Source organism: Sapajus apella, unplaced genomic scaffold (assembly GCF_009761245.1).
Source record: "Sapajus apella isolate SASKATOON/1434 unplaced genomic scaffold, GSC_monkey_1.0 scaffold46, whole genome shotgun sequence".
Taxonomy (NCBI): domain Eukaryota; kingdom Metazoa; phylum Chordata; class Mammalia; order Primates; family Cebidae; genus Sapajus; species Sapajus apella.
The window spans coordinates 20,146,602-20,160,166 of record NW_022436986.1 but is presented as its reverse complement, the minus strand read 5'-3'; the positions used below and the strand labels follow the sequence as shown (position 1 = coordinate 20,160,166).

At 54.0% G+C, this 13,565-nt stretch overlaps 1 protein-coding gene across 1 annotated transcript in view; it reads right to left on the bottom strand.

Moving 5' to 3' along the window:
- The window catches only part of COL27A1 (collagen type XXVII alpha 1 chain), a gene marked incomplete at its 5' end in the record, with an annotated part of 150,356 nt that extends 137,170 nt beyond the window's left edge, over positions 1-13,186 (bottom strand). The window contains 2 exons of the mRNA XM_032239900.1: positions 7,165-8,930; positions 13,084-13,186. Of these exons, the coding sequence (XP_032095791.1) occupies positions 7,165-8,930; positions 13,084-13,186 (1,869 nt within the window). The remainder of the gene's footprint in view (positions 1-7,164; positions 8,931-13,083) is intronic.
- Between the last annotated feature and the right edge of the window lie 379 nt (positions 13,187-13,565).

Below are 13,565 nucleotides of genomic sequence, written 5' to 3'. Positions count from 1 at the left end.
TGGACTCTGGGCGCCAGTCTTACCCCCTTCTTGTCTTCACCTGGCTTTGGGCAGCAGAGTATGGTGTAAGATGCGGGGGGCGCCTGCGTTCACATCGGGCACCTCCTACCTACTAGCTGGGTGGCTTTGCGCAAAGCTATTTCCAGTCTCCAAGACTTTGTTTCTATTACTGTAAAATGAGGTTAATAATAGCACCTAGCCGACAGATAATCTATAACAAGTGCTAATCCTGGTGTCTGGCACCCAGCTAATGCTCAAAAAAATGTTAGCTGTTATTTCTGTTAAGCAAGCTCCTGGAAAGTCCTCAACTCAAAATGTTAAGCCATCCTCCTTCACATCTGTTTTTAGGGGACAAAAAAAGATGTCCCTTCTTAGAAGGCCCTTCTTGACCCAATTCTCCCAGGTGGAATGCAGGGAGGCTGAGACTAAGCATACGGTAGGTATACCATGCCGTTTCAACAGATAAGAAACCAGAGAGAGGTTCAGAGAGGCAAAGTGGCTTGCCCAGTGCCACACAGCTAACAAGAGGCAGAGCCTGGATTCAAACCCAGGACCACTGGACCTGTTCTCCTAACCTGGACAGCTTCCACACAATCTTGGTCAAGTGTGACTCTGACTAGGTATATGGCCTTCTACAGCCATCTGTGAAATGAAGATCCTGGAACCTTCCTGGCACTGGGATTTCCTGAGTTGCGGAGGGCCAAGGTGGGGGTAATTTCCTCTGCTACATTATCAGGTGAAGAGGAAAAGTGAGATTCTTCCCATCTCACAGAAGAGAAGGCCAAGGCCCTGCAGGGTGAAGGGCTTATCCAGGACTCCGGGGAGGTACGGGCTCCATGGGTGCAGCTCCTTCATGGACCCTGATGGGGCTGTAGCTGCAGAGGCCTGGACACTCCCTCTTGGCATTTTTTCTGCCCCAGAAATAGGGGCATCCAGGCTAGTGTCTGACCTCATCCGCCACATCTGCAGCGCAGACTCTGAGTGCCACTCAGGACCCAGGGTCCAGCCTGGTGATGTCAGCCCACAGGCTGACTCCTTGACAGGGCGGCTCCAGCCTGGGGCCTGGCCAGTCCCTTCACTCCACCAACCTGGGTCGGGCCCGCTCGCTGCCCACTTTGTTCGTGGCGAGCACGGGTGGGTTTTCCCTGGCCCCTCTCCCCTGATCTGAGACCCGGCTTGTTCTCTCTGCAGTGGAAAAACGCTGCCGTTTCTTTCCAGGGCCTGAAGCCTGAGCGGGTGACTCTAGGATGATTCACGAGGCCGGGGTGGGATTTTCCACTACACACTGCAAACAACGGGGCCTCTGAGAGGGCCCAGGGCTGAGGGGGAGCACAGCGGGGGCTCACGCCTGCCTGGGGGAAGTGGAGGAGGCCTGGGCTCCAGGCGCACGCAAACAGAGCCTTGGAAACAACCAAGCAGACCCCTGGGAGCTTCCCTCCAGGGTCCTGGCCTCTGACCAGCCAGATCTAGGGGAACACCATCCTACGGAACAAGTCCACCCTTGTGTCCAGCTGCAAGAGCCTGCCTGCTAAGCCCTGCATAAAGAAGTAAGTGCTGGCTGGCATGGCCCCTGGCAGTCAGCACTGAGAGGTGTCACAGGCTCGGGGTTTGGGACGCCAGAGTCCAGTTCTAGGTGTGCTGGTACCTACCACGTGACCCTGAGCAACGTCCTTTTGATCTCTAGGCCCCTACCCTGTGTCTGTAACCTGTGGGGGGTAGATAGGGGCTCTCAAAGGGCCCTCCTATCTCTGACATCTGAGCTCATGATTAGCCCTAAAAATTCCCACATGGCACCCAGACTTTCCTAGCCTCTGTTCTAGGAAGGACCTGCTGGAACAGAGCTTCTCCGCATCAATACAGCTCTGTATGGCCTTGAGCACGGGTTACCTCACCTCCCTGGGCCTCTGGGCCTCCGTTTGTCCAGCTGTGAACTGGGAATGTCATACCCACATTCTGAGATGCCATGTGCCTGCTGATTCTTCTCCATTTACTCCCCAGATCCATGCCATGCCCTAGGAAGCTAACTTCTGCAGACTGTATCCCGACCTTCCTTGACCTCTGGCTTCCAGCTGGGTTTAGCCAGTGGGAGACCCCAGCAAGAGACTGCATGGTAGGGAAGACAGGGATTTCTCTCCCTGTGCCCTCTCTGCTGTGCTACAATTTGGCTGCAGCTGTGTTCTCCCATGGCCCCTGCTTCTGTCAGGAGACCCCTGCTCAAGGTTTTAACTCCCACTAGGTTCTGGGAACACCCTTCCCTTCCCTGGGACCTTCTGGTCTGGGCGTGGTAACAATTTCCCGCCGTTTCCAGTCCCCATGTGTTTCACCTGTCCCTGCTGGCTCCTTTGATGTTGTCCACCCCTTAAACTCTCCCCAGCAAGTCTGGGCCCTGCCGGGAACTGATCTACAGCATGCAAAGTACTTAGCAAAGGGCTGGCACACAGTAGGTGCTCAAACATAGTATGCTAGAGGCAGAGCAAAACACCCCTGCATTTTCCTGGGTTCCAAAGGATGCAGTGTAAGAGGAGAATTTCTCGAGGTTTAGCCCCAATTTCTAAAGGCCAAAACTATGACGGCCCTAGAAACATCAAGAGACGTCCCTCCAGCTATGCCCCGGGTGGCGGGGGCGGGGGCTATTGGGGTGGAAATGCAAATGAAAACAAGTCAGGAAGCTTTCTTTGAGGCTTCCGAAGCCACAGGTGCAGAGGTTAAGAAATGGGGGCAGTCCTCCCCTAAAACCCCTCCTGTCTAGCTGACAAGGGTCAGGCTCCCAAGCTGCCCCTGCTCCACCGACTCCAGGTTAGTATTTTCATAGCACAATTCTCAAGCAAATGTGAGACTGTGTCCAGACCCTCCTGGTTCTCAATGCACAATGTCCCCACCTCAACGCCCACCATCAGTCCACAATCACAGCCACGACAATCTGCCAGGACCCAGGCTTCACATGTGCTTTACCTCCCACCTCTCACTGAATCCATGCCACAACCCTGGAAAGGTGGGTGGCACCATATCCCCACCGTACAGAGGCAGAAACTGGGGCTTAGAGAGGCTAAGTGATTTGCCGAAGGTCATACGGCACCAGGCATCTAGAGGACCTTCACTTAACAACTGTGTAAAGACTGAACGCATGGCTGGATAAGGGAATGGTTCAAACCCAGGTCGCCCCCATCCAAAGCCTACGTGCTCCTGCAGTCCACATGACCTCCCATCTCCTGGCAGGAGAGTTCTGGGTAACCTCAAGGAGCCCCACCTGGGAGTCAGGACGACCTGCATTTCATCATAAGGATCAAATTCTTCCAATCATTTCACAGATAGTCACAGAGCACATGCTAAGGGCCAGGCCCTTACTTGGGTCTTCCCGAGGGGACACTTGCAAAAAGTACAAGCGCGGGCAAATACCAGTGGCCTGATCGTGAATAAATAAGGCCTTGACCCGCCTCCTCTCAGGCGCAGGGCTTCTGTGCAGCTTCTGTGCAGCGCTGTGAACCACGGCCTCCCCGCCCAACTCACCCGAGGCCAAGCTCAGTTTTTCCATGCTCCCCCCTCCTGGGGCTCCCACAGAGCTCCCTCACTCAGCAGCTACAGCTCCTGGCAGGCCTGGGCCCAGAACTCCATCTCAGCCTCTGCCAGCTGCTCTCGTGCCCTGAACCCCGAGGAGCAGGTTTGCGCATGCAGGCACAGCCACTGCCCCTTTCTCAGGCACGGAATGGTCCCGCAGTCCTTTCTAAGGGAAGAGTTCTCCCAACACCCTGGAACAGTGGGAGACTGAGCCCTGGGGAGAGGAAAGAACTTCCCCAAAGTCACTCAGCAAAACTAGATAAGATGGCCCAGCTGACTTCATTTCTACTGCAGTTTTGTGTGTGTGTGTGTGTGTGTGTGTGTGTGTGTGTGTGTGTGTGTTTCAGAGTCTTGCTGCATTGCCCAGGCTGGAGTGCAGTGGTGTGATCTCAGCTCACTGCAACCTTCGCTTCCTGGCTTCAAGGGATTCTCCTACCTCAGCCTCCCAAGTAACTGGGATTACAGGCATGCCTGGCTAATTGCTGTATTTTTTAAAAGAGTGATCCTGCCTGCCTTGGCCTCTCAAAGTGTTGGGATTACAGGTGTGAGCCACCGCATCCAGCCTCTTCTACAGTTTTATATGCGTGTAAAATTTAGGCATTTTCAGGCCACCCTCCCCACCAGAGGTGGGCGCTATCATCACCTTACATTCTACAAACACAGGCTCAGCATGGGACAGTCACAGAGCTAAAAGCGGGGGAGCCAGGATTCGAACCCAGGTCTGCATGTCCCCAGATGGAAGACAAACTCTTCTCCTGGGCAGCTGGAGCTTCTGCTCTGCTGGGCTAAGATCCTGGATGTATATGGGGGTTGAGGGAAGACAGCAGAGGACAGAAAGAATGAGAGTTCATTTCCTCACCATTCAAAGAGGCCTCTTCCATTACATTATTCTGATATCTGGTGAAGAAGTGACCAGGTTATCATCTGCTACACAGTGAACAAAGATTCTACCAGCTTCCTGGTTCCTCCTGGAGTGAGTATATGTTCCATGCTGTGGGAGGGTGGGGACAGGGGATAGCATGGGGCCTGAGGCAGGGATGTCACCTGGGCAGGTTCATGTATTCCCCTTGTTCTCAGTAGTCGGGGCTGGAGAAGCAGAAAGAGTCTCGGCCCTGGCCAGAAGTCAGGGAACACAGGTGGCATCCCAGCCCCTGCAGGAACTCGCTGGGTGCCTTTGGCCAAGTCCTTTATCTCTTTCCAACACCTGTTGGATCACCTATGGGGCAGGGATGAACACACAGCCTGCCCTCCACAACCAGTTTCCACGAGGTCCTAAAGGAGACGCCGTGGATATGGAAGTAGCTCAAAAACTTGATGGGTTATCGAATCAGAAGACTCTTTAGGCCAGGCACAGTGGCTTAAGCCCATAAATCTAGTGCTCTGGGAGGCTGAGGCAGGAGAATCACTTGAGGCCAGGAGTTTAAGACCAGCCAGGGCAACATAGTGAGACCCAGACTCTACAAAAAAAAGTGAAAAAATTAGCTGAACAAGGTGGCACGTGCCTGCAGTCTCAGCCACTTGGGAGGCTGAGGCAGGAGAAAGGCTTGAGCCTGGGACATTAAGGGTGCGGTGAGCGATGATCACACCACTGCAGCAGCCTGGGTGATAGAGTGAGACCCTGACTCTAAAAAACGGAAAAGAAGAAAAGGATTTTTTTAGATGTTGAGCCCTTCCTCTGAGGCCAGGGGCAGTACCTAACTCCTGTCTGAAGCCCCCAGTCCCCCAGATCTGAGTCCCAGAGGCTGAGAGTGGACACTCAGGGCAGTGAGGTGGAATGCGCATGTTTCAGGTGTAGAGTCTGGAATGTAAATTTCAACTCTGCCTCCTCCGAGCTGCCTGGCCTTGGGCAGATCCTGGCCCTCACTAAGTGCCATTTCCTCACCTGCCCAATGAGGACGTTAACTAAGTCATCCCCAAGCATCCATGGACTGACCAGGTTCACTTCAGTGCCTCCTCTTTTTCAAAGAGATTTGGCAGGAGGTCTCCGTTCCTGCCGACCCAGAGCCCTAAGCCCCAGGAAAAAGTATTTGACTCAGACATACAGCAGACCCAAGATTCTACAGAATCTGCCCTGGGCCCACTCTGCTCCTCTTCACACGACACACATTCTTGCGGGGGGAGGGCTGGCCTCCTCCTCATGTCTGGGTTGTGCTGTGTAGCCAGAGTTGAGACCATGGACCTCACCATGTCCTGTTAGGAGGGGACAGTTCCCCTTCTGACCTCACCACATTGAGCCCAGCACACACACCGCGTGGGAAGCAGAGCTGTCGGGGCCCAAGGCACCTGGTGCCAGTGCTGGCCTGGGCTGCCTGGAGAGGTGAAAAGCGTTCCTCGTTCTTTCCACAAGGAAGTGGTGGCTCCCAACTCTCTATGCTGCCAATTTCAGAACACAGGATTTGAGCAGAACGTTGACATAATTCCAAAGCAATGCATACAGTTTCCATAAGTTCTACAATATGGTTATAATAAAGGCAGACTCTCAGTCCCCATGGAGACAGGCTGGATAAATATTATTCCTAATGATTATTAAAATTCATTAAGTGTGTTTGGAAGGCCTGGGAATTCCCAGCATGTGCCACTGTCTCCGCGTTGTAGGGAGCCCTAACCTCAGACACGGAGCCCAGTGGGAGAGCGAGTTTGGGAAGGAGAGACACGGGTCACCACACGGTGGTCACCTCCAAGGTGGGAGAACAGAGCAGAGCCCTAAGCCTTCTGGAAACGCCATCCCATCATTCCCCACCCAGAGAAATTGGCCTCCAGCTGTGGGAAGTTCGTTGCCCCTGGAGATGGTCCCAGGCAAGCCGGAGACATCAACCCTGAGACCATCTCCCCCACATCGTGTTCTTTCTTCTCCCTTCCTCTTCCCTCTGGCCACGCCGACCTTCTGCATCCCAAACTCCTACCAGGGGTGACAAATCAAACCCATGAGGGCACCAGCCAGGCAGGTAACATACACGGGGAAAGGACTGGTCAGAAGACTCAGTCGGGAGAAGTGGGGACCAGCACGGATAGGAGCGGGCTTGTCCTAACAGGGTGCCACTTTCCAAGAGAAGCTGGTTGCTGAGTCTTTTTATAAGAAATCTCTCACATTTTTAAAATGTTAGTAACTTATTGGATTTTTTAAAAAGAACACTGCAAGTGCCAAGCCAAACATATCCAGAGTTCCCCATGTGCGACCTTCGTCTGCGACTCTCAGACAAGCTGATGGGCCAAAGGACCCCGGCTCCACGCGCTGGGAGAGCGGGGCTTTGGGAGCTGCCTACTCACTGCGTGATCGGGGCCACTCAGCCACGGGCTTTCCTTAAGCCATTCGACCTTTGCAGTTGGGTCAGCGAAGAATGGGCTTGGGCCTGGGCCAACCAAAGCCTAGGGGTGCTCTTCACCTGAGGGTAGTCACCAGACTTGAGTCTGTCCCAGTGGATTATGAATCTGGAGCAGGGTGGGCAATGATACATTTAGCAGAGCCAGAGGAGCCAGAGGCCTGGGTGGAACCGGCTCCCTGTTCTAAGCTGCTCCTTTTCCCCTGTCTTTACCAGGAGCAACCACTTGACCAATGCCCCAGTCCCCCACTAGAGCTCCAAGCAGCATGCAGACCCCACACAGTCTTACCGGCAAACCACAGTCTCCCTTGGGCCCTGGAGGCCCCATCAGCAGAGGGAAAGGCGTAGATCCAGCCAGGTGGAAGAACGAATAGCCACTGCTCGTGGGCCGGGTGCTGGAGGACAGGAATTGCACCGGGGCCAGTACCAGGGCTGGGGTGGTCTGCTGACTGGGCTGGGACTGTCTGGGGCTAGGCCTGGTTGTCACATCGCTCAAGGGGACATCCCTGGCTGCCTTCCCAGGTCTGAGGGGGGCGGGCTTCCGGGGGCTGCTCTTGGGTCCAGCTTTCTTTGAAGTTTCCGATCCAGTGGGCTTCTTGCTTCTGGTGGGAGCTGAGCCAGGAGTGGGGATGGCAGGTGCTGTTCTGGGAGCACTGGTGCCCGAGGTTGGAGGCACCATCATGGCTGGTGGCCGAGGAGTCCTGGTGGAACCAGGAGTCGGGGCAGGAGAGGAGGCTAGAGCGGTGGATGGGGGAGGTTTGTGGGTTCTGGTGCGGGCAGAGGCCGGCTTACTGGCATGGCTGGTCATCTTGGCCTCAGTCTGAACTACTGTGGGAGTGTGTTTTTTAGAGGAGCTGGTGGCAGGAGGTAGGGGCCGGGTGCTGGGCGGTGGGGACCTGGGCATTCCCGGGTTCCTCTGGATGGGCTTCTCTGTGGGACGGGAGACTTTGGCAGGAACTGGACGGGAAGTAGGTGGCACTTGCTTCTGAGTGGGTGGGGTTGACTTTGTAAATGAAGGTGGAGCCGTTTTCTGGGTCGGATGGGAGTTTCTGGCAGAGACACTTGAAGGAGAAGGGGCTAAAGGCTTGATAGGGAGGCTTTGGGGGATTTTGGTGGCTGTGATCTTCTGTGATGGTTGAGCGGCCACAGGACGAGGCATTCTGGTAGAGCCGGCAAGAGACGCTGGGAGCGCAGGAGCAAGGGCCTTACCGGCTGGCAGCTTGGCAGGTGGCAGTGGGGTTTGGGCTGGGCCTCCCACTGCGATCTGCTGGTGAGGGTTGGTAGGGCTAGTCCTTCGGGGCTTGGTGGGCACCATAGTCACCCCGGGTACCCTGCCTGCTGGCCATGACCCCAGGGCTGGTGTGGCAGTGGTCAGGTTCTCCAGGCCTAGCAGGGCGAGGTCGGACTGGAAGGTGAAAGCTCTGCCGGAGTCTTGGGGGAAGAGAGGTCCCAGCGGGGACTGGTACGTGCCAGCCTGTCCACACTGCTTCCTCAGGCGGGTACAGTAATTGTGAGCGACCTGCGTCACAGGGTAGATACTGAATTGGCACAGAGCACCTTCAAACTGGACTGCGTGCGGGCTCATCTTCCCAAAGAGGAAGGAGCCCCCGGGGTCGAGTGCAGGGTCCCTGTGGAAAGGCAGCAGGACAGGCACCCGGTGCTGCCCGCAGGCCGTCACCAGAGTGACTGTGCGGCCCCGGAGCTCGAGGGCCAGGTGGTGCCAGCGCCCGTCGTGCATGTCAAGGTCGAAGGCCACCGAGCGCCGGGACCCCAGGTGGACGACCGTCTTGCCGGGGAGGAACTGCAGGCCCAGCTGCAGCTTGTGCTTCCGGCTGCGGACGGCGAAGAGGAAGGCATGGTTCACCCGGTGGGAGCAGAGGCTCAGCACCAGCGCCAGCTCTGTGCCCAGGGCGGCAGGAATGATGGCACTCGTGGGAGCCTGGAGCCGGGCCCGCTGCGTAAAGATGAAGCCCGACTGGAAAGGAATGACTCCCAGGGGTGCAGGGCTCCCGGCCTTCGTCCAGCTGAGGCCCAGCCGCTGGAGGACATCCACATCTGAGAGGGAGGGAAAAGGGGAGAGGACGAAGTCAGGGCCTGCTCCAGCCCCAGCCCACCCCGGCTCCCGCAAGGGGCACAGGCAGTGTGGACAGTCCACCCACAGCTACCTGGTCATTTGTTCATTCATCTAAAAATAAGGCTGCCCCATGGTGGTGGCTGAGAGGGCAGCATTGGAACCATCTGGCATGGATTGTGACCCCTTACCTGGCTACATAATCTTGCATATTGAGGCTAAAAACAGTCTCTGGAATCAAACTTCCTGAGTTCAAATCCTAGCTCTAATACTTACTAATCTTGTGACTTTAGTGCCTCAGTTTTGCCACCTGTTAAATGGGATAGTAATAGTCCCAACAATCTCAGAAGGATGTAATCATTCCATGAGTGAATACATTCTTTTTAAGTGCCTGGTACAAAAGAAGCACTTTCAAGTAATAACTAATATGAAAATAACGATAATCACCAAATGCTGTTGCTGAGAGTGTTAGTGGCTGCCCAACCATCACATGTTATACGCCTTTTTCTCTACCTGGGAAGCCACCTCCTCTAGGAAGCAGTCCCATAAGTGAGGGGCCAGGGTGACAGGAATAGATCTGTCACCAGAGCTTTGTAAGGATGTCCCAGGGATTTGACTGGTTTTACCAACTCCTCAGAGACCCATCCCTTCCGCTTCCCTCTCCTGAGGTGTCTCTAGCAGGCTAAGGGGCTGCTATCTGCTATCAGAAGGGTGATGGCATTTCCGCTGACTCCTCCTCCTCCCCACAGGGCTCCGATGAGAGGAGTGAAAGTAATCAAGGCACCCCTGTAACCTCTGTCCTCTGGCAAAGTGTGTGGACATCTGACTGTGGTCTGGCCAGGTCACATCCGCCCAATAATTATGTCGGCAGGGCTTGCCAGAGTAAAAGCAAAAGGAGGGCTTCCAGAGTGTTTATGGAAAAGCTTCCTGATCTTTCCTCTCTCAGATCATTAGACCCCTTCAGTTAGCTGAGTTGCCATTGTCAGCAGAAGCAGGTTCCTGAGCTCTGACTCAGCAGGGAAGGAAAAGCTGCCTCTGGAATGTGAGTCTGGGTCAGGTCCTCAGGGCCCTTCCCCTGAGCTCAGCAAGCTAGCCCCTAAGTACTGAATGCGCTCTCCCTATCACTCCCTGCAACGGTTGTGCTAGGGGCTGAATGCAACACTTGGCATTTGGCCCTCAGCTGACAACCGGGAGATGGATGGATGGATGGATGGATGGATGGATGGATGAATGAATAGAGTGGATGGATGGATGAATGGATAGATAGGTAGATGAACAGGTAGATGGATGGATGGATAGATGGATGAAAGGATGGATGGGTAGATGGATGGATGTATAGATGGATGAATAAATGGATGGATGGCGAAATGGATAGACAGATAAATGGATGATAAATGGATTGGTAGAATTGGTAGATGGATGGATGCATGGATGGATGACAGATGAAGGGATGAATGGATGGATTGATGGATGGATGAATGGATAATGACTGGCTGGCTGGCTGGATGGGTGGGTGGATAAATGGATGGATGGATGGATGGATGGATGGATGGATACGTGGATGAATGGATGGATGAATGGATGGGTAAAAGGGTAGATGGATGAATGGATAAATGGATAGCAGATGAATAGGTAGGTAGATAGATGGATGCATGGATAAATGGATGAATGGATGGATGAATAGATGAAGGGACGGATAGATGAATGAATAGACGAATGGTGGATGGATAGATGGATGGATGGATAATGGCTGGCTGGATAGGTGGGTGGATGAATGGATGCATGAATAGGTAGGTGAATTGGTAGATGGATGGATAGAATAATGGATAGATAAATGGATGAATGGATGGATGGGTGGATGAAAGAGTAGATAAATGGATGATGGATGATGGATGATGGATGGATTGATAGATGGATAGATAAATGGATGGGTACATGAATAAGTAGGTGAATGGATAGGACAGTCCCCTGGGGGAAACTGAGAACATGAGTGCTGGCAGCATGTTACAATGATTCCATAGCAGAGTCTGGAGTCAGAAGGCCAAAATTTAGAGCCTGAGAAGGCCAGCAGTATGCCTGGACTCTGAGCCTCAGTTCCCTCCACCATAAAACAGGGCTAGAAACAGTGCCTACACCATAGGGTTGTTAAGAGGATGAAGTGGTCATCTTCCTCATCATCTTCACCCAAGCCCCACATTAACTCTGCTTGAATCTCTTACTGACACTTGGACCTCAATTCCCTGCCTATAAGACAAAAGAAACAGCCCTTGAGATAGCGCAGGTGTTAACAATGTCTAAGAATCCTATAGCTCTGTGTTGCTGGTTCAGGTTGGCTTGAGTTTAAGACCCTTATTCCTCCTTAGGACCCAAGGGCTTTCATTTCATTTCACACTCCTCCTTCTCATCCTTTCTCCCATCTGCCTGTCCTCAGGTTCTAAGCTAAAATAAACTACTGCTTAAGGATTCTCTTAGTGGTATACCCTATATGTTTTAACCACTGAAACCCTCTTATTATCATGAAATACCATTCACTATTATTGACTATAAACTGGGACTTAGAATGGGAGGAGCCATTTGGTTGGGGAAGACATAAGGGCAGGAAGCCACCTGGCCCTTCCTCTAGTCCCGTCTCAATAACCCCTGGAGGGCCCTTCAGGTCCACTCACATCCCTCCCCACGTGGAATTTAGGGCCAACCTGCCCTCGCCCAAGGAGACTCACAATTGGCTGGGCCAGGCAGCGTGGGTGAGGTTTCCACTATCCACTGGGTGGGTTTCTAAACTGACCACCAGCCAGTCTCCAGCTGCAGCTAAAGGGCAAATCCCCAAACCCCGACACCTGGCAAAGGTGACCAGTGCAGAGCTGCCGTAAGTCTCTGACCACTGTGGGTCCTGCAGGGCACACGAAAGGGCTGTTCTTGCCCAAACTTTTCAGGTAACTAATTAACACCAATAAGAAAGACTAATATTTATGGAGCACTTACTATATACCAAGTACTTTACAGGCATGATCTCACTTGATTCTCTCAACAATCTATGGAGCGTGTACTCTTTATTATTCTCATTTTATAGATGGGGCTCAGAAGAGTCAGAGGGAATAACTTGCAGCTTGAAAAAGGCACAGCCAAGGTTTGAACCCAGGCCACCTGGCCCCAGGGTCTTTGTGCTCAGCCATGATGCTATACTGGCTGGGGCCTCCCAGGCTCGTTGGAAAGCAGGGTGGAGACACATCCAGAATCCCACTAAGGGTGAAGAGATGGGGGACAGGAGAATAAATTCAGTCCAACGCCAAGACAGAAGGATCCTGCCAGCTGGCCCCCGAAAGATCCCTTTATTACATAAACCTGGCTCCACGCAGCTCCAGCCTCTCCCCAACCCCCCGCCCCAGTGCCTGACTCAGGACTCTGGACAGCTGTTCACCTACTTCGTGGGGGAAACAGCAAGCTTGGAAAATATGACATTTGCACAAAACGTTGCTGGGCAGCAGAAGTCTCTTCCGGGCACAGCCCTGCCCTCCCAGGGGCCCAATCCCTGCCGAGTGGCCAGGTCAGGCCACAGGGACTCTCGGCGTGCAGGGCTGCCTGCCCCAGCACACGGGCTGGGCGTGAAGGCGGGGGAAGGGCAGCTGTTTTCAGAGGCATGTGGCTGCTTGACGAACAGATGTGGGAGAGGTTTCGGTTTCCCTGGGCAGATGTGGAGCCAGCCCACCGCCACCCCGGCCCTCTGGACAGCTCCTCCAGGATAGGAGGGAACAGCAGAATCTCACAGGAAGGGGAGGATGGGATCGCAGGCTTGGGCCGTGACAGTTCATGCTTCATGCTTTTCCTAACAGCTCTTAGAGCACTCATGGGACGGACAGGGACCAACTGAGGCTTACTGAACCACGGTAACTTACTCACATTTGCCCCAGAAAGGCACTGAGTCCTTCCTTTTACAAAAACTTCCTTCCCTTTACAAAAACTTCAACAGTGCTGCTTTCAAGCCTAAAGAGAATTTGCCAATGGTCATCTCCATTCTACTGATGGGAAAACTGAGGCACTGAGTTCCAATTAAGGGCACGGCCGTCTCCTACCCCTGGAGTTCTCAAGCCCCTTCCGTTCTCCTTTGTCTCTCCCTGGACAAAGAGAAGAGAGAATTACCTTCAGGAGCTCCTTGGGTGGAGGCCAGGTGACAGGCAAACGCGACTAAGATCCAGGAGAAGAGACACCCCCTAGAGACCAGGAGACACAAGCAGAGGCGGCATCAGCTTCCACCCCTCACGCCCAGATCCGGCCGGGGGAGCTGGGAGCGGACGCCAGTCCCAGTCTCACCCCAGTCCTACCCACGGGAGGCAGGAGGCCACGCACAGGCTCTAGGAGTAGCCGCCCACGCTTCCCAGCCTCCGGGCACAGTCTCTCAGGGAGGACCTGCTTACACGGACAAACACAACCTTGCTTTTCACAGATGGATTCGCCAAGGTGAGCGGGTAGGAAGCAGCACACAGGAAGCCCTGCCCTGGGCACTGGAACATCCAGGGTCCAGCTCAAAATCTGATGCTGACGCACTGGGCAACCAGGGGCCAGCCCCTCTCCTTCTCTGGGCCTCAGTCTCCCAATCTGTACAACAGCCTCATGATCTTGAG